The sequence below is a fragment of the Myzus persicae genome, unplaced genomic scaffold (genome assembly GCF_001856785.1).
Source record: "Myzus persicae strain clone G006 unplaced genomic scaffold, MPER_G0061.0, whole genome shotgun sequence".
Taxonomy (NCBI): domain Eukaryota; kingdom Metazoa; phylum Arthropoda; class Insecta; order Hemiptera; family Aphididae; genus Myzus; species Myzus persicae.
The window spans coordinates 748,860-776,541 of NW_019103222.1; the positions used below are offsets into that span (position 1 = coordinate 748,860).

Below are 27,682 nucleotides of genomic sequence, written 5' to 3' on the forward strand. Positions count from 1 at the left end.
AATTTGATTTTCGGGATTTTTAAATATTATACTTACTTAAATATATGATTTAAAATTCTAAAGATTTTTTGCATTACTTAAGAAGTGTCATGTATTGGTTCGAAATTATATTTTTTAAATGAGAACTCCACTTTTTATAGTACTTACATTATTTAGCGACTTATTTAAAATTTTAACGATCAGTTTCCCAGTTATCAAAATGTTTACACTATATATGGTTAGTTATTCACCTGCTAAGGGTCCTTCGGCCATTACGATATTTATGCATAACGACTTATCACACACCCATTTTTTTAAAATATGAAACAAAATAAAAAAATTTTCTTTTGAAATTGAAACAAAATATTTTAGCATGGATAATAGTACTTAATGACTGATGAAAATTTTGAATATTTTTATTTTTAATAAGATATAATTAATTTATTAAGAAAGCTAATGTCTACCTTTAAATTATATATGTGTTGTCGAATACCTTAGAATCATCTATGATTCCAGTTTTAACAACATATAATATAATTCTCTCGAAAAATGTATTATATTTAACTTTTTATATAAACTTTCAGTTAATATCAACAAATATATATCAAATATATATACTTTATCTTTACTATATATATACTATTATGGTTCCAGATAAAACGTTTATTCGTAAATAAATCTGAGGATAAAAAACTTGTTTAACTTTTTTTTTTAGTATTATAGAGAAATAAAGTGGAGTCATTGGATTACATTCAAGTGCATAATCCATCCAAAGAGCTCGTGTATTTTTAGTTGAGTTTTTTAAAACTATTTTCGTTCAAACGCCGAATGATATACTAAAAACTATAAGAGAAAAAATGGGATTTACTGTTCTAAAATATTATAATCGGCTTTGCTGGACAGTCCGGTGAGGTGGAAAAAAAATTAGTCCTGAATTTTAAGCCGGTCCTAGTTGTGGGGATTTTTTAATTAAATTTTATCTCCATTCCCCCGCAATCCTCATTACCAAAAGTATATTAAATTATGCATATGCGGGTAGTAGGCAATATATAACCTAAACTTGCGGGCATGGTTAAATTGTTATTAGTTCTGATATGACGATGACGATTTTTCTAAAACACAATCAATGGCCTTCCGGGAATACAAAATACAACTTTAGATTTAATATTGTTGTTGAGCAAAAATCTTAGGACACTCGGCTATCAAAAAATTGGAATGTCTTTCATAGGGATTAAAATATAACAATAAATAATAATAAAAAAAAAATAATGAAATATGTGAAGTGCATTAATAATAAATATTGCCTTGACGAAAAGTCGACTATGATCGGTAGGGTGGAAAAATAAGGTAAATTATTATTATGCTGGTCGTTTTTTTTCGCTCTCTGGTATATAATAATATTATTTTTATAGAACCATGATATTCTAATGAATGGAAACTAATTAACCGGTATTCTCGCGAAAAAATACACAATATTGTTGAAGTATCCGCACTCACCGACCACCTGCAGATAACCGACTTGACTGATCATCGGGTCGGTGTTAACTTGACACATGTAAATGCCCTTGTCCGACGCTCTCACGCCGTTGATGTTCAGCATCCACATATTCTGGCCATCGTGAGACATGCTGAATCTGGCTATTCGGGCGATCACATGTTTGTGCACTGCAATTATCATCTTCCGATCAATGTGGATCCAGGCAACCTGCAAGTCATCATACTATTATGTACCACGATATAAGCTGGAAGTAGTCATGTTAATAAGTCTACGTTTATTGTACCATGCTCATTTTATCATCAATATATAGCAAAAGTAAGTAGATATGATATTAAACAAATATAATGTTATAGATAATTTTATCCTAAACATAATATCCTATTAACCTACAGAACAGATTGGCTGTATATGTTGTACAGATACTCAAGAAACAAATAACGTTTTCATAACTAGATCGTAAGGACAGTGACTGCAATTACCTACAATGTATCCTTACAATGCGATATTAACTTTACCAATATATATATCTTATTCCACACATTGAACATAATATCGTTTGTATTATATTATAGGATTTGAAAAATTCTAAATCCCACCGGCTCTTCAAAACTCACCTGTAATAATACAACAACGTACCTATTATAAAAGCAGAAGAAGATATTACATAAGTATTCAATTTACTGCTTTTAGAAACAACGTAGATAAAATTAATTTTCTCGAGATTTTTCGTTTTTGGAAAATCTGTTTTCATAATAATTTTTGTAAATAGTAAAAACATAAAATATCAATACTAAAATCTACCATGTTATTAAACGCTCTTTGAACTCAAGTATTAAAACCAGAGGATGTTCATTTTGGGTGCACAAAAAGTGTTTGCTTATTAATATATATATATTTTTTTTAATTTCCAGATGCTTGTAATCTTATACAAAGGCACAACTCTTTGTAATAAATAAAATTTAATTTTAAGTATACCTTAGAGATAATTTGTTTCTTGCCGAAATGTTGCTGTTGTATTTTTTTTTATTATTATTATTACAGGCTATGCAGAAACCTCCTGCCTGCGGCAATTTAATTTGCACACCTTCCCCTTTCTATATTCTCCCGAAAAAAATGTTTCTCTATCTTTTAATTGATTATGTTCACGGGTACTAATAGCGAAGTAAAAGAGCAAAAGGATGTTGGATAATTACTTTTATTAACGAAGCGAAGACTCCAGTGGAAAAACCCATTTCCCACTTTTTTAAAACATTTTTATTAAAAATAAGTAATAAGAAAAAAGAAAAAAATCTGTTGGTTAAAATGATGGGTTATTTTAAGTATTTATACTGGGTCAACATATTTTCTTAGATAATATAATCTAAATGTATTGTTATTATTTTCAAGAAAGACAATAGTACCTAAGTATAGTTTTAATTGAATCTGTATAGAACACAAATGAACCCACCGATTTTCAGCCAAGCTCCAACCTTAGAACTATTACGCCCACAACCTTGTTAAATATTATCAGATTAACATCACGTAATTATTGTCGATCGCTCTTTACCCAGATCGTTGATGCATCCAAATGTGTATATTGTTCAGATGCACATTCTACCCAATATCATTATTCTTTTTGGTAATGTTTCGAGTCCTATATAAAACCGAGTTCTTTAAAATATCAACTTAAAAATAAACCAAGTCTTACAAGCTTAAGTTATATACAATTGTGTACCATAATAAAAAATAAATTATAAAAAAATATTATACTAAAATAATATTAAAACACACTTATAAAAAAACCATAAAAATGCATATAGAGATTATAAAATATTAGATATCAAAATAATAAATTAGAGGCTAATGATTTTCAAAATTCTTTCACTTAAACTGATTTAAAAAAGAACATCCTTTGTTGACCATGGATAGATGAAAATGAATAGAAGATACCTATATTTAAAATTAAAATTAATAATGACATGAAATAATACAATAAAATTATAAAACATTTTCATTATTCAAGTTTAACACTGATGTTAGATTAGGGCATAGAACTTAATTTTTATAGAACTCGGTTTTGCTAGACCTCGGCCCCAAGTCATTATTATTCTATAATATTGTATATGTATAGGTAAAGTTCATATTGACGTATTCCGCTTTAATAATCTCAAGCAAACATTCAATCTCATATTTTCATTATGAAAATGGATAGAAATGTATGTTTATAAAATAAGCAATTTATAATATAATATATTATGTAGTGATTAAATATAAATTTCATAAAAAAAAATAAAAATTACGTCATCTATGGATTTTTACATAAAAATATTTTATTTATTTATTAAAATCGTCATGTCGAATAATAAATTGGTCTCGGACATAATAATGTGAGGATGAAAGAACGCGTGCAACGAAACATGTGAAAGATCGGGAAATACTTTTTCGTACCATCACCGGGGAACCTTATTTCATTTTCTACGGGCCGTTGTAAGTTTTTAAATAACAGTCTGACCGTCAGTGTATACACTATTTACAACCGAGTAATACTCAAGTCTATCTCGTCTATTACCAATAAACTGCTGCAGGTAGTTCGTTCTGTATAATATATATATAGTTAAGTTATATAAAGGTATTGAACGTAGCATGTGATTGTAATTACATTGACATATACGTCTGTTGCCGTGCTCAACAATTGAAATGCTACCGGAAGTCAACGTATCTGCAGGTCAGTAGGTTTTAATATAATTCTGACCGCCTCGAAATCATTTTGTTGACGTCATTAGAAAATAGGAAGAAATTAAAACGACGTTTTAAGTGTATTATACCTACCGGTAAACGCCGTAGGAAATAAAAATTCCCTCGCTAATATACGCTATGGACCATGGTATTGGTAGATTCACTGTGATTTAAATTATACCTATTCGATGAAATTAATATCCATATAGGTACGTAGATACTCAAGTTGATCATTTATGATTTTCTTTTGACCTAAATATTACTGTTTCATAAATTTATGATGCAATATTAATAATTAATGCATTATTTTCTTCCGAGTAATGACATTATTTGAGATTAATGCACAGTATGATTTATAAACATTTTAAGTTGTAAAATATGTGTCAGAGCATACCAGCATGATATACGCGTTTTGGAACTTCAGTACTTATAATTTTTCATACAAGACTACTTAACATATTTTAGTAAAATAAGTTTAATAATTAAATACATATCATATTTCTAACTATTATTAAAAGTCCTTCGTACATTTATTACAATATTACAATCATACACCGGATAGTATAAATTGTTTTGTTCAGGTTCCCAGTAGTATAGCAAAGTCTTCCATTAAAGATAATGTTATGTATGAAAACAATTTGTGTGTTTAGTTGATTATCATAACTTTTTAATTTTTGTATGATAATGAATTATGTTACTTTTCAATGATGAAATATCTGGCTATTAAATTTACCTTACGGTCGTATAATCGGATAAAATTGAATTGTTACAATGGAGAATAATTTAAATAACTACTGTTGCGCTTTTCCTTACTATTGTCCACGAACTTGGTAATAGTGTATAAACTATATCACCGAATAAACTTTATTAAATTATACTGTCCTGGAATAATATTGCTCTCCTATTATGAGCTATAATATTTAAGTAAGTTTCTTTGAATAAAAAATTAACGTATCGTGTGGATAATGCCATAACTAATGTCAATCATAAATAAGAATAATTACCAACATTAAATTATTATTGTCATTTAATACGTAAATGTCTAGATGTAATCGCATTCGATATGATTGTGGAATTCGCTCATAATATAATAAAATATTTAACTCAATTATTGAAGTTAATTCCAATACGCATAGCAGCAGAAGAATAAAACGAAATCCGGGAAACCTTTGAATTCACTGACGGTGTCGTATATTTTTATTGTCCGACACGCAGTCACTGAGAGCGGCGCATAATAATATACCTGTGACAATCACGGTGCCCGTGATATCGTTAATACTTATTGGTGTGCATCGCGTTAGAAAATAAATTTACATCCGAACGAGTTATGAAAATGTACGTTTTAATTAAACGCGATACGTCGGGCCAACAGGATTCCGGGAAAGTCACGAGTGGTGTGTTGCAGATAAGCTTTTCCACTTTTAAGTGTCCATTAGGCTCGTCTGTTGTCCAATCCAATCTGAAGCGATTCACGGCAGCCGAGCGCAGGGCGCCACGTCGACGTCTTCTGCGCGCGAATAATCCAGAAATGTTTCTTAAATTCATTTGGCCCCGGACAAAAGCTGCCGACCCTCAATCACTCCTCCCGTTGGCATCGACGATTTCCCCTTCGTTTTGCTATCGGAGACTCTGCCGATTCACGCTTAACCAACTTTGAGCCTACAAGTATAATATGAATCGTTCATGGCATATTTCACACACACACACACACACACACACACACACACACACACACACACACGTGCATGCACGAGCGTACCTATCTTATTATGTTGTTGACGACAACGCTCAAGTCATAACCTATTCGGAATGAGAAACCTTTAGGCTCGTATAAAGTTCATACCTGTGTTTGTCTGTAGCAGCAGAGAACGTCTTTAGTTTTTAAATGTCCTTGCAAATTATAATATCTACTGGCATATTCTGTTGTTTATATTCTTCCGATTTGGTACACTTGGGGTCTTAATGGGTCGAAGTCACTTATCGAGCACTTTAAAATGAGTTTAGAAAAATGTTGAATTCAATTTCACACGAAATTATAATATAACTCACAACACTAACATACGTCACGTTTTATGGATAGAGAAAACAGACTAAAAGGAAATACAATATGAAATAAATAAAAACAAAGTAGTAGATATTATAATATCTGGCTGTTTTGGTTCTATTTCGGCAGAGGGACAAAAAAATTTGAAGGGTTTTTGTCCTAATTACAGTGCATCCAATCTCCGTGAGATGAAAATTACCGTTTAAACTGTTTTCATCTGCCTGTAAAAATGGAGCCAGAACCGCCGAACACGTCATGTCTAGGAATCACAGAGAGATTGACTACACTGTAAGCGGGACATTCCTGGTAGTAGACCTTAAGCTTCAACTTGACAAGACGTAATGACGTGTGCAACAGCAGCTTGCACTCCGGACGGCGGTAAAACTTCTCGCTGTGGCGTAGGCCGTTTTGAACGACAGGTGCGCACATTTACAATAGTTATTGTGGAGTTTAGCTTCACACCGAACACATACGTATCGTACGCTTACCTCTATCATTGGCCGCCGTCCATACACTCATTAATTATCTTGTAGTATAAGGCTCTTGATTAAACTTTTTAAATCTCCCTCTAAAAATGGAGCAATTACCGCTCAATATATGTATTCATCATACCTATTCCCTAACCTACTGCTGCGAAATAATGTTAATTGCTATAAACGTTATTAATTTACACTCGTTTTTGAAATATTTACGTGTTTGATATTCGCATGTTTATTTTCATAAATATACTACCCTATTGAATTTAAGAAAGGTCATAACCCAACCTGTGGTTGAACAATGATATACGATAAAAATGTTGTTCAAACAATAATTTATCCATGTTGATTTAAATTTTCTGTTCTATAATTTATAAAAACAATCCTCTATTTTCAGTTAACATAAATCTTTTTGTAATAAATTACTAGTGAAAAATCGGTCAAAGGTACAGACATTTTATAAAACAAATAGAACGCTGTCCTACCGTCGGAGTAGTTATTATTAGTTTTCACTTTTTAAACTTTTCAGAAAATTGATATGCGTTTGGTTTTTCCAAACACGGTGGGTACGAGTGTTATACACTGTTAATTCATAAAGAAATATATTTAATTTAAAGTTGTTCTTTAGTCATATACTCATACATTTCCAGTGTGTTATTGCACCTTTCACGACGTGTTGCAAATGCTCGACTTATATATTGTGTTCTGTTGACCTAGATATTGATATTACTTGTATTAGCTAGTATTTATCTGTTTCTGAATTCATACTACTATGTGTAAAATAAATTTATTCTACGAATCAAACCATACTAAACTTTATCTAGAAGTATTTGATTTTTGAATTTCAAAATAATTCCAAGTAATTAATAAATATAGCTTGAATATCAGGAGAGACTTACCTATACAATCTATACAAATAAATGGAAATACATTTTGTTCAGATTAAAAAAAAAGATGAAGGTTTTTGGCTCTGTTACTTTGTTTTCATAATATTATCAATTATGTGTTCTATAAAGATTTTTTCACGACAGCTCTATACAACTAAGACCAGTCTACTGCGTACTGGATTGTAGACGTACTAATATTGTTAAGGCTTTGTTTTTCTCACAAATCAAAATAAACGTTTTGCACACAGTGTTGTTAAAATAAATTAATTTCTAAATTCCAAAATCTACAAATATTGTTACGTTAAAACAGTAAGTCACAGGAAAAGACATAAAATTAACAATGAAGTATAGCGCACATAATAGCATTGCATTATTGGAGTAGGTATATATAAATATTTAAAAATGGTAAACGACATTCGAATAAATTGGTGACCTAGTGATCGTTTATGATCATAATATAATTCTATTGATTATATTTAAAAAAATAAACCTACCTTTTTTTTGCTAACTATAGCAAAAAAAAAATTCAACAACAATATTTATTACTATAATTTTTTTATGAATTTAATGTTAATGAATGAAATCATTTAAATGTTGAAAGATATTGATGGTGTTTAATATATAATATATTGTAATCACGTATAATGGCATAAATTGATTTTTAAGTATTTTTATTATAAATGATAAATCTATATATTGAGCTGTGTCATTAAGAGTACCTTTTGACAACCTCGACTGTTTAAATGAACAATAATATAACGACTGAATTTCAGTAACATGAAAAACGATTAAATGTATTTGACTCCTCATGTTTTGAAACACATTTACAGTGAAACACTGCCTGGTCAACGATTTTACAATGTCATTCGTATAGCACCATATTCTGGCACCATAAATAGTAGTTATTAACTACCTCAGTCAGTTGGTCCAGTTTAAAAGTATTATATTATAGTTTTTAAAAATATAATTTAAAAAGAGTATAAAACAAGTCAGTGAAAAATATCATCAAATAAACTACACAAGTATACATCAAATTTGAAAGTTTAAACGATATTTAAATAATTCGATTAAGGTACATGCTTGCATTTAATATGTATATTCTATCTACAATTAAATCTTTTTTTAGGTTTAACCCTACAAATCTTTGAATTATATGTTGTATTTTATTTATTGTGGTGCAATTAGATTTAAATTATTGTAAATTATTCAAAGCAATTCGTTTAAAATAAAAAAATAATAATATTAATAACTATCGGCTATTTATCGATAATACCTGTTTTTGTTCTTAACTAAACATTGATGCATATTAAAAATGCATTAATTAAAATAATAATTGAATGATAATGTCTAAAGTTGCAAGTTGCAACTATATAATCCATTAATTAATAGTTTTTTTATCTTAACTATTTTGGTGTATTATATTTTAACTTACCCCTATCTGCAGTGAAGACTGTCATAAAACAAAGTTACTTAATACATAAATAGAAATTTTTTTTTTTTTTTTGAGAGTGTGGGGTTACAGTTGTAAAATTAACTAATGGTTTTCAATTAAAAATGTTTGGTTACATTTTAAATATCATGTAAACTTTTGCAATATCACGTTTAACATAATGTTTGTAGGATACCCCCCTCAGTGTTTGGTGGTCATTGATGAAGTCTGCTGTTGATATGGTCTTAATTCGGGTTCAGTTGTCTAACAAATAGTTTGATAATCTAAACATCACATAATATTGCTCACTGCAAAGCGCAAGCAGTGGCACCGTGAACTTTTTTTTCTACGAAGTTTAAAATAAGTACCCACCCACTGTTCCGTGGATAACATCCCCCCCCTCACCACCACCAAAATCCGGTTCGTAAAAGTACATCAATTATTCGGTGTAATTATAAACGAGTCTGTCATCAAGATACCCGGCAAGAAAATTTATTTTCAAGAAAATAGCTGTGCTCACGATTCCACTGCAGACTGCAAACATAACGTCGTACACTTCCTATGCATACAGCGAATATACATTTATAATACGTTGATCAGTGATCAAGGGCACACAAGCCAGTCAGTGATAATTTAACAGAGAAATTTCCCTCATTTCGAACGCAATCGGCAGCCGGAACTGTGAACCACCCCGAGGCCTAATAAACATCATATACGAATTCTGTGAACTCGCGTGTAATCGAATAATCCAATGCGTAATCTGCTATGTAACGATATTACGTGCGCCAAACGAAATATTATACTATTATAGTAATATTGCAAGACGAAAAACCGAAATAAAATACAATGCGGCTGGTTTAATCAGTGCCTATATATTTTCCGGATCACTATATAGCGAGGCAATAGCAGGATAAAGACTGTTCGCACAACCTTATTATAGTATATTAATAACGCATCGCGAACGAGAAGTTCCTACCGCCTCGTAATAATATTATTGTGCAGATGAATTCGTTGTTTGCGCAATAAACGGTTTGCACACCTACATATTGTTATTATTATTATTATTATTATAGTCGATCTGTCGCCGATCGGAGCGTTTAGAAAACATATTATTATATTATATCATTACGATATGAAATATTAATATCCTACGACGTGTAAACCGGCGACTTTAGACTTTAGAAGAGTTGAGTCGCTCGGTGCAGCAGTATACCTACACCGCGGTCGATCAATTTCGCGCATATAATAACCACGCGCCGCTGCATACTGCAGGTTGCAGCGGCGGGGCGTTTCAGCCGGCCGAGCGGGGGAGGGCGAACGAATGCATTCGCGTCTGCAGCTTTCTTCCGGGATTGCCGAGTGAGTTATTATTATTACGACCTAGTCGAATGCACTTCCTGGAATTAATTCGGAGAGAGCGGTGTAACAATGACACCAGCGAGGGTGGGTGCCGGGTGGCGCGAAGCCATGGGTTCTCCGGCGTATGTGCTGTATTATTCGTGTACTGCAGCGACGACCTTTCTCGATGGCAACCCACACACACACACACACACACACACGCGCGCGCGCGCGCGCGAGCGAGGCACAATTATAATTATAATCGCAATAATAATAATGTATGGGACTTGGAAATTATGCGCGTTCCGTCTTAAAGTGGCGGAAGTGAGAACAGCGGCGGGTCGGCAAGGCTCGGTCGCTAACCGTCGATCGTTGGGCATAAATTTTATGCGATTGTTCCGGTAATGTGAATTAACGACCGTGGTTGAGGTTGTTAATTACACGGAGTTTTCCGTCGCAAATTAACCACGCCTCTGCTCGCGCGCCCGCCACTCGTCGCCACCGCCACAGTCGTTCAATCGTAATTAATAACAACCGACGCGACATCGTCGTCGTCGTCACGAGTTCGGCCCATTTGCCGTCGAAAAGACCAAAGTCACGACAGCGTACAAAACGCGGTCAGAAATAATATTCAAACGAGTTCGAAACCGAACGCTAAATAGCGGCGTATAAATTATTCAGCGGTGCCGCGAGTAAAGTCGGAACGAGCGGTGGTGCTGGTGTACGACGATAAAAGAAAATCTTCGAATTGAAACGATAAACTAGGCGTTATGGGAATAATTGATAAGATGATGACGAAACTGGAAATCTCGAAATACCGCTGAGACGACGTGCAATAATAACGATATTATCGAGGACCGCGGCGGTCACCGTCGATGAACTACTGCAACTGTAGGTGACAGCGAGGGTGACAAAATCCAGCAACGAGCCACCTAAACATAATAATTATAAAATCCTGAACTTATCAATTTACTTCCTAATATTGGTATAAAAAAAATCTAGTTTTAAATGGTTCAAGAGTTATCTAGACAAAAGAAAACAAAAAGTAAAAAATCAATGGTATTTTAGGGGATGAAATGTTAATTACTTGTGGAGTACCTCAAGTGAGTGTTTTGGGTCCTACTTTGTTTATATTATATATAAATAGTATATGTGATCTTGATATCAATGGGCAAGTCGTAACGTATGCAGATGATATTTGTTTACTTTTTTCTGGCGATACTTGGGATAACATTCGAACAAAAGCTACACTCGGTTTCAAAAAAATATTAGGTTACTTGAATCAGAGAAAACTTACAATTAATTATAAAAAACAAATTTTACTAACTTCTCTATTCTTAAGGATGAAAATATCTTTGATCATTTAAAAATACACAATTGTGGGAATGAACCTTGTGGGGAGTTAAATTGTCAAAGTATTTTCAGAGTGTCGTGTGCTAGATATTTAGGATTGATATTTGATAATAACTTGAGATGGAATCTACACGTAAGTAATATTGTGTCACGACTACGAACAGTGTCTTTCAAATTTTATAAATTAAGACATTTTTTACCAGTTCATACTTTAAAAATAATTTATCTTGCCTTATATCAAGGAATATTACAATACGACCTGTTGGTCTGGGGAGGTACAGCCAAAAACGCACTACAGCCACTAATAATACAACAGAGATTAATAATTAGGATCTGTCTGAGTGAAATAAGCCTAGAAGGATCAACAATAGAACATTTTAAACTATTCAATGTTTTACCACCAGAAAAACTTTACAAAAAAATTGCTATATTTTTCATAATTAAAAATTATAATCAATGGGTGTACGTAGTTAACATGTATGATAAAAGAGAAAATAGAGCATACGATGCTACAATATTTTATACTAAAAAATCTTTTGGGCAAAAATTTGTTAATTATCTTAGTCCTACGTATTTCAACTCACTGCAAATTAATATTAAAATAAGTATATACGTTAACTCCAGGAATCTTAAAAAGTCGAATCTCAAAAAATTTATTTTCAACTGGTTAGAAACTCATTTAGACTAGTGTTTTATGTATATTATAATTGTATGTATTTGTTTGTTTATTTATTTATATTTTTACCAATTATTATTTAATTACTAGATTTTGTAACTCTCTACCATCATCACAAGCTTGCTTACAGGTGGTAGATAGATTCATCTTATTATATTATTTTATTGTAAACTTGCTCTTTTGAGATAAGTATAATTTATTATAATAAATGAAAATAAAAATAAAATAAAATAAAATATTACATTATTACTTATGAGTTATGATCACGATGTACACAAGATACACGCCGCTCCAGTATGTGATATAATTTTTATTCTATGGTGGCATATTTGATGTGTTTTCTATGTTTGCTAATAAAATGTTGCACAGATTATGTAATAAAATTTAAAAAAAAAACTTAAATATGAACAGTATACACACACATGGTTTGAAGAGAGCCAGGTTGACAGGCCTTCAAGCTCACCGGTCGAGCTTATAACCTCCTTATCAACCTCCTTGCCGGCAATGTCATAATATTATTATTGATACAAACGGTTCAACGACAGCAAATCGAACGATACTTATTGAAATTATTCGCCTGGGTGGGGGGGAGGGGTTAGCAGCAGTAGCTACAGTTGTGATAGCGTCGAAGGGCGGCGGCGGCGGCGGTTTTCCCCACCCGCCAACTGTTGCATATTATTATCATTCTGCCACGCGGGTGAACCGCGGAGGTCGAGTACCAGAAACCCGGCGGCAGGCAGGAAAAAACCACTTGTTCGAGTGGATTTCCTTCTGGGAAACACAAACGCTCGTTTTTACCGTCCCTCCGGTACTGCTATTAATCACACCGAAAAGTCCACCGCGATAACGCACTATATATACGGATGCACACCAGCTCACACCTTCGTCGCTGATAACGATGTGCTATATATAGGGCGTGTACCTGTACATATAGGAACAACAGTCACCAGAATCCGTCCGCCTGCCGTCACGTTGACATCAAAGGTGATTCATCATCATCCGTCTCGATGTGGGTACGGGTTTGAGATAACGAATCGTTTGCTCGGATCGGTCAGTGGAAAATGGAAATGGAAAATAATTAAAACGCTAATATTGAAGTCCTTGTGTCACCGGTGGCCCTGATGTTCGAAAACACAGGGTAGGTAATACTTATAGTATTATTATTATTTTTTTTGATTGTCAAAGTCTTATAACTTTTATTCCGATCATCGCTGAATTCTATTGAATTATAAAACTATGAAAAATGTCGCACACAATAGTTGAATATATATTTTTTTAAATATTTAACACAATTATTGACAATAACCATATTCTTGCATGCAGTAGACACCACGGAAAATTAGAGCAGGCTCATAAAAGGTGTGATGCATCATATCAACAGAGTTTCTTAATCGAGAACTCAAAAATTAACATTTTAGGTATCTGCACAAAGGCCGGGCCTAGTTGGATCCGTGTTTAAAATCGAAAAATATTGTACGTAAGACAATACTTTTGATGAAACTGTTGTTTATTCTTTACATCACGTTATAATTTATGTCTCATAAATTATAATAATTATGTTTTTTATTCACTTAACTCTGTGTATCGGAATGTATACATTATTGTGTTTGATTTAAAGATGTTTAATAATTTAATATATTATTTTGTGCCAGAGTGTTCATTTTATGTGATTTTGGGTGATAATTCATTGGTACATAAAAAATTGGCAGTATTTATGTGTGTACAAAATACAAAACTGTGGACTTTGCTTTTAAATTTTTTTTTATAAATGTATAATTTATTTTATTTTCCACCGAACTTTAAGAATTATGTATACAGTGTGATTCAATGTACACATGGCCACCTCCGTTGTATTTAATAATGCAGTAATTCAAAATTTGATTTTAAAAATTTGTAAAGTATATAGTTAAATACTAAATTATTGATATTTTTCTGTTATATTAAAGGACTAAAGGAGTGTCCTACGGAAATACAAACTTACCTTACCTCAGAAAGCTGTATTGTTGGCGATAATGCCCCGTCCCACCCATGGGTTTTGAAATCGGAGGATGGACAGTTTTTTGTCAAGTTTTCTCCACCCAACGTGGGAATCCGCTTATCCATGATACCCTATTCCGTAGATAATCGATAGTTTACTGTTTATGTATATAAATAATTAAACTTTTAAAACGGTTCGAAAGATAATAGTCTTAAATATTGAATAAAACATCAATGCATTTTTATAGTAAACTTATAATGATCAAATAAACTTCGAAACTGCATTTGAAGTATAAAACAAGCGCAATTTGCTTGTACTAACTTACCTATATAGCATATAGAATATAGATATAATATTATGTTGAATTGGATGTTAATAATAAAATAATAAAGTTATAAATTATGATTGATTGGTATTGTAATCAATCATAATTATTTATACCATTCTTAAGTTTTCGCTGTATCCAAATATGTGGTTGAAAGTATATTTTATTGATTGCATCTATGATGAACAGAAACTTTTGGATCACTTCTCGATTTCAAAAATATATAACTAACCATCTTATGAAACTCTAGGATTTTTTTTTTGGTCACACTCCAAAATGTAAAATGAACAACGCTGACGAATTCAATACATTTATGATACATTTAATATAAAATTAGGTCGAGGTCCGACAGATTAAGTCTTATACTCTTATCTGCATATTATCAATATTCAACTATAGAGTAATACAATATTATATGATATTTATAACAAGAAGAAAATGCTGAAATACTCATGACACAAATATTCAATTGTGTTCATACATTTATAATATAAACGAATAATACATTGAGTATATATATAAAAAATATAATTGCTTAAACATAATATTATGTTATATTGTCATTAAACATTTTAAATATTAGAGAGACGATTATTGCTGTATATTGATATACGATGAGATTGATTTTTTTTCAATTCCTATAGTAATTCCATAATAATTTCTTATCAAATATTATTTGATATTATATTTTGTTGACACCTATTAAAACCGAACAGTTAATAAAAACGACATAAGAGAATTAAGTTTAAAGGTGGGTATTTAAAAAAAAAAACAATCTAGGGATAACTTTTATCTGATTTCTCAGTGGTCCCGGTTAAATAGTGCATGGTTGGAGATAAGACGATGAAATTACACGCCGCGAGACATTTTATTGGCAAAGTAAATGCTACTCCCAGATAACGGTATCCGAACAAAGTTCATAAACTTAGTTAATTATACAGGTCGGAGAGAATGAGTACCTAGAAGAATAAAAATAAAATTCAAATTAAATAATCTCAATAGGGGTTGCATTAGAACCCGCCCGAGTTAAACGAACTTTGACGACAAACAGCACGTCATATTATAATAGTACACACTATATACGTCTATACACCTAACCCATCAAATTATCATTGATGGCATTGTTTCGTGGAATACGTCAGGATCTAGGAATTAGCGTACGTCGAACTTAAATATCGAATACATAATTGATTTTGTGCGAAATGGATTGATTACCCCGACTCCCGAGTGCCTTTGTTTAGATTCTTAGAATATACGAAGTGTAATGCAATGACCTGACAAATGAAATGACTTTTGTTTTACTGAATATTAAATTTTTTTGTAACAAAATGGTTGTAAATAATTCACAGATACTGGAATTTATAGATCACGTATAGTATAACAGTTCTTGTTTTTATATTTAACACTGAAAATGTTGATAATACCTACTAAGAATCTTTAGAAAAATTCAAAAAAGTCATTTATTGTGAATTCAATTTTAGAAAATGTTTAATGGTTCAAACGTTTGCTTAAGTCAGTTAAATATAGTTTAATTTATAACATTTTTTTTAGAATATCAATTGTTTCAGTATTCTTTGAATACGGATTCAATAGTAGGTGCAGCCATTAAATACACACATTTTATCGATAAAGAAAATAATCTATAATTAACTTTATACGTGTGTTGACTAATTCGTACCTCATAAAATGCGTCCATTTAAAATTACTTTGAACTTATCAAAAAATAAATAAGAGTAAATTTAAAAAACGTAATATTTTATCCATTTTACTGGAAAAAAATGCGCAATCCAATGGCTCTGTAAATTTGAAAACTATTCAAATCAAACATAGGTAGTAATTACTTATTAATAAGTATAAATAAAAATGCGGTGTTTTTTATATTTTAATGATAATTATTATCAATCTTAAGATTACAATATTATAATTTATTAATTTTCATTACTAAAGTACTTTTTGTACTTTAAGTAAAATTTACAAAAAAATATATTGAAGCATTCCTAATCATATCAATTCCATTAAACCATATTGATAAATTCAATAAATTGGAAAACTTTTTTTATTTTTATTTATATGTATTAATTAAGAGGACGTCATACCCGCATTTGTTGTCTCCGTTTTACAAGAGAGTAACATATCAAATTTTACGTTCAGCAGATCACGTTTAGCTCAGTTATCTTAAAAATTAGAGTGAATTGAGCTCTTATATTAAAATTAAAGGTAAGATTATCACGGAGCTCTTCTCGTGGGCTTTTTATAATAATTTACTTTTAAAGAGAGTTCTGAGTTTTTTAAAATTGTAAATTGTTTGTACAACTTAAACTACTCAGAACTCTTTTTAAAATTAAAATTAAATAAAAAATGCAGGAGAAGCCCTCCGTAATAATCTTACCTTTAATTATAATAAGAGGTCAATTCACTCTAAATTTTAAGATAACTGAGTTAAACGTGATCTGCCGAGCTTAAAATTTTGTATGTTCTGGACTTGTAAGACGGAGACAACACATGTGGGTATAACGTCCTCTTAATGTTTGTCAGATATATTTTCTTTGGAAAAAAAATTACTTTAAACATTTTCAAACTATAATCGTTAATAGAACGCAATGCCAAGCAATTTAAATATTTAACAACGTATAATAATACGCATTGTCCGTGTCATTATTATTTCGTAATGTACTCATAATTCTTATGTTTTATTTAAAAACTTTTAAAGTTGTAAATATAGGTAAATAACAAGTGAAACAAGTCCAAACAAAGAAAAAAAAAAAAAATTAAATACTTTATGAACATTTTTTAGATAATAGTTAAGAAAGTAAGTATAAATTGTTGCATGAAAAATTTAAATCTCTCATAATATTTTATATTGAATTGTTAAATATAAAACATTATTTGGCTGTTGTAGCCTTGTAGGTATATGGTATTTAACTATGGTATATTATAGTATAATATGAGGTATAATGTCAGTGAGGCTATATATAATTTTAAAATTTGTCTGATGCGTGCTTTATGTATAATTAACTTATTGCTTTAACTATTCGTCCACAAACAATAAATTGTACGTTTTGATGTATCATTAATTTAATGCTTGATATTGTGTATCACAAATTTTAATACATTACACGCTAATTACGATTCATTCGGTTGCAATATATTATATACCTACGGCATAATTATAAATCTACATTATGGACCAAAGTATAATGTATAGTTAAATAGAAATTATTTCGTCAATATAATTTATAGTTTTATGGCACAAAATGAATTCCCTAACATTATTTGTACTTGCTATTTTAACAATGTGTAGCCGTATAATTGATTCAAATACCCTTTTCACGTAAATATAATATTTTCAAATAGTACAAAGATAATAATAACATAACGGATATCATAAAATAATAATACGCTACTCGAAACTAAAACAGTTTTAAAAATAAAGTTATTGTTCGTTTTCGTAGGATCCGCAGCAGGTAGCAGTTATTTGTTTTAAGCACAAAAAGAAAATTCACTAAGCTTCCCTACTTTGAGCTCAGAAGCAGCTGACTACATGTTTTTTTTCATAGGAATACTTAAGTGGAACAATGTTTATGTAGCGCAGAACACAATTCTGTCCGTTAGTCGAAAGTACTCATTCCGAGAATAATAATATATAATAATATGGTTACACGTCAATTATTACCTACTCAATAGTTAAGCCGGAGTAAATTATTATGAGAGTCGTCAACCGGCACATAAACGAGCGATCAAGTGGAAAATAATTCATTTCGTTTTGTCCTCGAGAAATCTCAAGTCCCATTATTGTTTATTACGGACGTAAACATCGAAAAACCAAAAGGTGAAATCAGTGAGGAATCGTTCCGAACTTATTGAATTGATTTTACATATTATAAAGAAAGTTTCCGATTTGTTCCAAGACTTTTGCGTGTATTCCCAAATGAAAATCACCAATTGTATAAAGTTTGATAAAAAAAAAAAATAAAAAAAATAAATGCCGCGTTCATAATAATAATGCATTTTCAATCATGAAAGTAAGAGGTGGTATAAAATAAAATAAAAATGTGTTCGTAATTTTTTTGCCACAAGACCGTTATGCAATAATATTGCATATACAATGCGCCGTGTTATGAAGTTTTATGAAAATAATATTAGTTCATACGGTTTATTACATTTCTTCGAATTTACAATGACATTATCCTGAACATGATCAATTTTAAATTACAACTGATATAAGCAACGGCGGTGTTTTGATTATAACTAATAAAAAAACAACACTATGTATTTTTTATACCTAGAAATATTAATACAATATCATTCAAATATTATTTATGTACCTATTCATGGATAAGTTGTGAACAAAAATATGTGATTTAGTCAATAATTGATTTATACACAAATTTAATCAATATATCACAATAAAAGATGTAATTATTGTCTTAGTATTTGTATTGTTCAGATTTATTTGTCTGTTCAAAGTTTTACACAGTCAATACGAATATTATGAAAGTTCCATAGGTATTTAATTAATATAAATTTAAATATATTTTAATTAGTTCATACCATAGTTTATATATTCATAATATACTTAATTTACTAATCTGGTAATTTTATCTAAGTACCTTATACGATTTCATTGTATGATTTTCGTTTTTGTGTACTCGACGATGTTCACTTATAGCGCAGTAATATTTGAATACATATGATTATTAATAATCTCCTTAAAGTGTTTTGATATTTCTTTCTACAGCGCCATTCCACTAATTAATTTTCTGTTATATTTGTATGGTTTTAAACTGTATTTTGATTCACAGTGTGAGATCGGAGATTGCACTTCTTAATTACGTTTTGTATATTTTTATAGGTGGACTGTAGACCTATTAAAAAAATACTTTTTTTTTTAGAGGGTAGGTATACGTTAATTATCTCAAAATCTTATGTAGTTGAATAAATTATTGATTCATTTTGATAATCGATAGATAATGACAACACACTTATAAGCACTGCTATAAATTAATATTATGACAGTAAAAAGTTAGGTCAAAAAATAATTTAAAACAAAAAAAAAGTATTTATTTAAAGTGAACTAATTAATAGTACAATTTACTCAAAATAACGAAGGAAACGAAGTGTCCAGCACCGTTATCGTATCCACTGACTTCCACGACGGATCTACGACCGACGTCCGACCAAGTACCACAGTTGTACGTTGATTACAAGCACTCTCGGCCAGGTCGGTGATAAGTGTGGTATAGCCGGTATAAGGTGGTTTCTCCGAGATGGCAAACAATAATAATTTAATACTTGACCCAAACTCAGTCATCAAGAACTCGTGATAGTATGTACGACAAAAGTCGGCAAGGCGTTGTCGTGTCTCGGGCAACCGGGGGGATCATCGTCCGGCAACAATCGCCGAGTGATGTGGGTTACCCGCCTCGCAATAAACATTTCAAGTTTCGGTGGGTGACGGCCGTTCCGCCGGCTCTACACCCATTCGCCGTCCGATGTCATATTATTATTATTATTATTATTATTATTATTATTATTATCGTTATAATCAACCCGTTAAAATGTCTGACGTCTGTCTTGACGGCGACGTTTGACTAATAATACTGCCGACCACGCGCGTAATGCCTAATAACGATGATGATAATCGTGTCAGAAACTGTAGTGAAGCGACAGGCGACTTAACCCGAAAATTCATAATATTGTCCATTTTTCACCACGTTTATCAGTGATCGAGTAATATAGTAATATATTCCGACGGAATAACATGATACCGCGGGATACGCAAAAACGACTTGGCGACCCATTAGGATTAAAATAAATCATCCGTCCTTTAATATACTGTACTAAAACACGATTTGTGATTATTGTTACGATTACGTGCGTTTAAAATACAAAATATTGAATAATATTTTAACGATTTAAAAAAAAAAAAACGTTCTGCATCCAACCACTTTTTTCAGTATTTTAATTGTGTCGTAAGACAAGAAGTTAAAGGACAAATCGACGAAACAATTGGCTCTTATAGGCACTGCTCGTTCCAAACGATGTTGTGTCTTATAACTTAAGAGTGACTGAATTCGTGAGTGATATAAGTGGCGTTCACTGTATATAACTGCTATTATACCTATAGACAGTATTTTGGGTTTTTTTTTGAAAATATAGTTGGTTAAATATCTGTAGTTGAGTAAACGACCATACATTTGATGTATAAAGTGGAATAAGAAAAAAATATGCATTTTGCATTTCATCGGATGATATTAATTATTAAGATAACAACAGCGATACTAATCCCTTTTACGTAGCATGGTGTTTATTTATTTGCGACTATTGCAGGCCAATTAATACTATATTTATATTTTAATGCGTTTTAATTAAACTCATTTTGTTTGTGTTTTGATAAAATATTCAATTATTCATAACATCACATTATTCATGATATTGCATTATTGGATTATTTTCTGCCCACTATAATCACAGTTGTAATCACATACCACTCTAGTTATTCCGAATTGATGATTTACCGATTTTACTATGAAAGTCTAGGTATTCTGTACATTATCGTGATTACAAATAAATACACATAATAGTATGACTTAGTCCCTTAAATAGTGCTCAAATCTGTATTGAGTTTGCAGGTTTCCGAAAGGGATTTGTGTCCTGTACATAGATAATAATTAGCCATTGAAACCACTATGTGATAATGTTTTGTTAATAGATTTCATGGTCGTCACTGTTATAGTATAATACACAATATACGTGCATGTGATGATTACTACAGGATTTCGAAATGTTTTTAAAAAGCCCGGGTATTCGTATAGTAGGCTTATAATAATCTAATTGGTTTCCACAGAAAACGGCACGATAAAAAGATACTTGAATTTATAATCATACGGATAAAGTATCCAATGCAGTCCCATTTTACAAAAATTACACAACTATACGTTGGTAATGCGACATTGCATTCGCGGTGGTTAGGTATGAGTCATTAGAATAAACTGCAGCGGTTAAGAATAAATCAAATAAATAGATGACAAATATATAATAATATTATGAACGTTCGTACACCGACACGACCATATCATCAGCTATTCCATCGCTGTAATAACATGATATTATACTGTCATAATAGTCGTAATAATATTATAATACACCGCACTCGTTCCTCCGCGCTGAACATGATAATATTAATATTATTCTGTGTACGGCGACCTGCAGATCCGCGGTGACAACAATTATAATAATAATAATAATAATAATAATAACGATAACGATAACGATAACAACGATAATAATGATATCATGGCATTGCACGTACACGCCCGCTCCGAGCGTTTCTTGCGGCGGCCGCGTGTAATACACGCCGGTCGACAGTGGTATAAAAACCGCGGTTCGTCCCCGGACACTCGCGACCGCGCGCGTGTAATTCCGACACGGGCTCCGCGGGTCCGTGTCGTGCCACGGACCCTTGTACGGCGGGGATTATCGGACATCCGCCGGGAGGGGGGGGGGAACGCACATTTGTGCAAAACATAAACTGCACGGCGCGCGGTTAATTCGGACGATAATCCATAAATACTCATTAACCCGTTGAAACACCTTGCGTGAGCCGCTCCACTCCGGCCCACTCGCCACTCGCCCCGGTCGCCCCACATACATTATGATTATCATCCCACCGGAAACGCACACACGCACACACGCGCACAATAGGTACATATGCGCTCACACACGATCCCGCTTACACGTGTAGTGCAGTTACACGTTTAGGTGTACATGCTACGCACCCGCGCAACGGGCAACTCGATAATTTGACTCGTGAAAAACACCACCCGCGCCCACCCGCCGGACCCACCCGCACACACACACACACACACACACACGTGAGCGCGGATAGACATATATATTATGCACGCGCACACATTAAACGTATCATTATCCGACGACGATTTATCACCGTTGTACATTATCTGCTGCAGTGGCGGCCGCGGGGACGGACACGGTGGAAACGTTCGGCGAAACGCGTTCGAAATACGGTTTATACTGTATACCGAGAACAACAAAACGTTGGTTAACTGCTGAACCGTAACCGCAGCCCCGCGCCCGTCAGACGAGCACTCAGAAATATATATTGTTGTTTTGCGCTCGCGACGACGTTAACGCGCGGCAGACGTCGCGGAGCCGTAAACGAACACACACACACACACACACACACACACACACACACACACATATGGGTAAAAGTATTGGTTAGGTGTACACCGCGGCCATGACGCAATATAATATGTGCAATATACAAACCACGGCTACACTGTCATAAGCGAGTGTGCGGGAAAAAAATGCACTCCGGTGAAATACCTCAGCAGTGAAACGCGAACAATGATATAGTTTCGACGTACAGTAGTTGATCCTCGATAAGTCGAAAAAAATTTCCGTTCCCTCGCGAAAAAACCCCGATCACTCGAACGTTCTGTGCTCCGAATATTGAATTATAGACGGATAACGACGGATGATTTTATGAACATTTGTCTAATCGGATTGTTCGTTCCGATGATTTGATGATTGATTAATCGATAATAGCAAACCTCAAATTTGAAGTCAAAATAACATAGCAAATTATCTATTATGAAGTCGCAACACATGTTTTATTATATTTTTTTCGTCATATTTATGTTTATCTTTAAATAAATAATCTATACAATCACATTTTTTTTCATTGTATATAACAATTAAAAAATATAATACATACCTACATACATTTTAAAAACTTTTCGAGTCGAACTTTTTTTCTAAAACCTTGGTAACTCGAAAACGTTAGTAAGTCGAAAAGTTGCATTTCCGTTGAATTTCGAATAATCGAGGTTCCGCTATACCACTATTTTTGGACCTATTCTCGTGGCCCACCCCGTGTATATATGATGCGGTTTCTTGGACATTTCCGAGCAGCTCTGTCGTCCGGTCCTCTGCCTGGGCAATGTCGAAATTATTATTTATTATTCTCGACCCCAAGCGCGATGTGCGAATCACACGACATTTTGCTTTCGCTGGTTAAGAATATAATATTATTCCACCTTTAGTATGACTTGATGCTCTTTTGATCTAAATTATTTTCAGAAAGAAAATTCACAAGCTAAATGATACCGATCGAAGCGCAAGATGGTTCATAATATCGCCGTGTCCACTGTAAACTTCATAACTAATAATCGACGAGTGTAACGACCCAACTTCAACGAATGTCATCATTCATTAGCCGCTGTTATGCAACGATATAATTCGAGCTGGGATATCCAACATTCTGCCGGAAGCCTTTCACCCGGAGACACCATACAATTCATGATAACCTTTATTATTATACGTCCAATTGAATTGATCGATTGTACTGATATTATAACGATGTGTGTACACAATGAAGATAAAGTGTTAACTTATGTCAATTGAATACAGCCAATGGCCACAGCCGCCACGCTAGGTCTTAATGGTTGATAAAAATAATAATAATAATAATAATAATAATAATAATAATAATAAAAAGCAATACGATTCGCAAAACAAGAAACATAATATTTTTAGTAAAGAGAAATCACACAGTCCGACACTATCGTACAACTTTAAAACGTCACAACGATTAATATACAATTTCCACTGCGCGGTTTAATATTCTAACTTATAGCGTAGGTTGGTATTCAATTTCAAACTTACGAAATGTATCAAAACCAAGAACCGCTCTACAATGGGTGGCTTCTTACTCAAACCGTTCACGCTGATATTATAATGATAATATGAACAGGTACCTACTACTATACAATATTATATCTCATAACAGTCGTAACTCATTTACTCATTCTGTACCCACAGATTGCATATTATTATCTACAAAAAAATTACAACAGATTTAGGTTTCTAGAAATAGATAACGATCGTTGACACGGTGTAACCTACATTATTTTACTCAGTACTGCGCAGTGCGAGAGTTCGATTTGATGCACTTTTAATTCGTTATTGCTCTGTGACTATAATAAACAGTATAATATACGGGTATTTGGAATAAAATGGATATGGTTGACTTCAGTGTCCCGTACAATTGCACTGATCATACATTTTAAATCATCTACACCAGTGGTTCTCAACCTTTTTAAATCCGCTTACCACATACACAGTTCGAACATTTTCATGTACCACTTGACCAATTAATAACTTTCGTTTGGATTGTCAAAAATGTATACGTTATTTTACGTGCATGGAATTTGATTTCGTTAGGAGGCTTAAAACAAAAAATACACAACATACTAAAATTAATCATATTTAAATATTGTAAAATTCTATATAGTATCTGAATGTAATAGTAATACGTATTGTAAATATTTAAGCCTTAGTTGTTGAGGCTTAAATAAATAAAAAAATATATATTTATGTAAAAAACACAAATTGCTGTTTACAATTAAACTGTTATAACACTTAACAACACATTTTGTGGAATATTATAAATAATTGTAACCCCATCAACAGCACTCAATGGCTGAAAGTGGATCACAGGGTCCTCCATATAATACTGGAGTTTTCGTTTTGCAAAAATATTGTGGTTACTCGAGCTAATATAAAACATAAAAAACTGGTTTTCAATTTACATTAGGTACCAGGGTGATCCATTTAAGAGAGTACTCTAATATTCTCGAAAATTATTAACTTTTTTTGAATTTTTTTTTTAACCTTTGAGATTTATAATCTTCTAAAACTGTATAATATTTTAATCTTTTTCACCCTTATATTTATTGGTGAAACCACTATTAATTTTTGTTTTTAAATGGAAACATATGATAAAAAGGTTATAAATTAATAAAACCATTTTATTTATGAAAATTGTAATTGCATTTTTTCATTTTTCGTTATTTCATCTAGATTCTAGATACAGCTCCTCAAGGATTGGTGGTTTAAAGAATTCAAAAAAAGTTAATACTTTTCGATATAATTAGAGTACCCTCTTAAATGGATCAACCTGTATATGAAGAGTAGTACTGTTGAAACGGAGCCTATTCTGCTGTCGGTTAAACAGGAAAAAGAAAAAAAAAGGTATCTATGTATAATTTGACGATGAGGAGCACACTGGTGTGCTAAAATCAAGTAATGTCTAACTAGCCATCATGAGGATAAAATGTGTGCAAATACTCATTGTTTAGGGCACACAAACAATAGTGTTTATCGAACTTAACAGGTTCTGCAGTATAAAAGAACAAAAAAAAAATCCTTGTTTATCCAATCAAACAGAATTTTATAGTATTTACAGGCTTGCAAGTGTACAATCATTCAAAGAGTATGTATATTTTAATCCTGTACAAACCATAATATATACAAATGGACAACTATAGTGTGGACACATATACGCGGTAGGTATTTGTTATTTAATTTAGACATTTTACAACGAAAATTGAATATGCAAAACGTCTCCGTATAAGTTCGTCCTCCGTAGTTTCGCATAAATACTGTTTTGTTCTATAAAAACAATAACTTACTGACTCTTAGGTACGTTGCAATTATAAAACGAAATGATGTAGGATGATGATGGAAATAAGCGAGGCAAGAGAAATTGCATATAACATTGTACATGCACAGTACTGTGTACCTACTTACACTAAATGCGTGTGTGGTGCTGGTGCACGACTAATGGCTTTCTCGTGTTTTGTCAAAGCTAATGTGATTTTAGTTCTCTAATTTTGTATCCTAACAGATTTAAACAAATTTTCAGTTTAAGTCGTGACATAATGTCCATAACATGCATAAATATGGAAAGTTCGAATATTCACTTTTTGTATTTCAATGCTCACTCCTATAATAATTAAAGTCATTGTACTTGTATGTGTTGTTATTGTTTAAAGTGTGAATTTCTGCGCATTGTTTAAAATTCGTTTGAATAAGAAATCCATAGTTATAAGTTATAACTCATTTTATGAAATAGGTTTTCAAACCTTTCTTGAATCTAAAATGTAAAATATGCAACTAGTACATTAAAGATGCTTACGATATTAGATCATAGCTACAGCAGTATAGTTATCAACTATATTATAGTGGGTCATAATTACTGATTATACATAGCAGTAAATTGGAATAGTATGTGTTTTGAAGTTGACAATTTTCATTCGACTACTTCTGCGCTGAAGTATTATACCTTTGCGTACAAAGTTGACCCTAAACTATAGAAACTCTTCGGTACTATAATTTTTTGGACAAAAATGTTGGCCTCATTGTAATAACTGCGTGTTTTGTTTACCGAATCCATGATTTACAGTGACTCTGGTTCATAACAGTTCATGGAATTATGATAATATGTGATAAAGTTATTTTGTTTTTCTACAAAATCTTAAAATCAATGACAGAGTAATCGATCAAAATTAAATCGTCTTTAATGATAAAATATTTAATATACCAAATACGTAAGTACCTTGAACAATGGTCGTTTCAATAATTACGTTGAACATAAATTAATTTACAATTTAAATTCAAATTTAAAGAAAACTATTTAGTTTTACAAAGTGAGTAATTAAAAATGTATGACTTGACGACATTTTATAAAATGTATAAAATGATGTCGACAACTTTTGATTATGTCACGCAAAAATGACTATAAATAAACTTTTTTTCTATAAATGTCCATATTTGACGATATTTATCACATATTATGAGTGTATTCTTATTATATAAAGTATATTATTCATGAACGTTGATAAATGTGAAAGGCTACCAACTTACTATCAACGAATGTTGACGAGATAGTTAAACTATTAAAAAAATAGACGAATTAGGTATTGTGTTAGACTGAGTAAGCGCCAAATCGATATCGTACATAATAACATAAGTACCTGTATGATTGTTTATATAATTTAATAATATACTTTTTTTTAACAATTTAAGTTTAAGGACTCATCTTCATAAATGATAATTCTAACTTTAAGTTAACTTAAATCTACTAAAGGAAAATTATTTTAATCGTGCAACCACGCA

General features: G+C 32.0%; 1 protein-coding gene across 2 annotated transcripts in view; it reads right to left on the reverse strand.

Moving 5' to 3' along the window:
- LOC111034034 (lachesin-like) overlaps positions 1–27,682 on the reverse strand; it is a 127,224-nt gene that overhangs the window by 67,782 nt on the left and 31,760 nt on the right. Inside the window, exons 1-2 of one of the 2 annotated variants that reach the window (XM_022315055.1) lie at positions 6,036–6,118; positions 1,477–1,684 (exon numbers count right to left, since the gene is read on the reverse strand). In XM_022315055.1, coding sequence (XP_022170747.1) covers positions 1,477–1,657 — 181 coding nt within the window. In that variant the 5' untranslated portion in view covers positions 1,658–1,684; positions 6,036–6,118. Of the gene's footprint in view, positions 1–1,476; positions 1,685–6,035; positions 6,119–27,682 lie in introns of those variants that run through there. The other variant, XM_022315054.1, reaches the window with a different exon arrangement.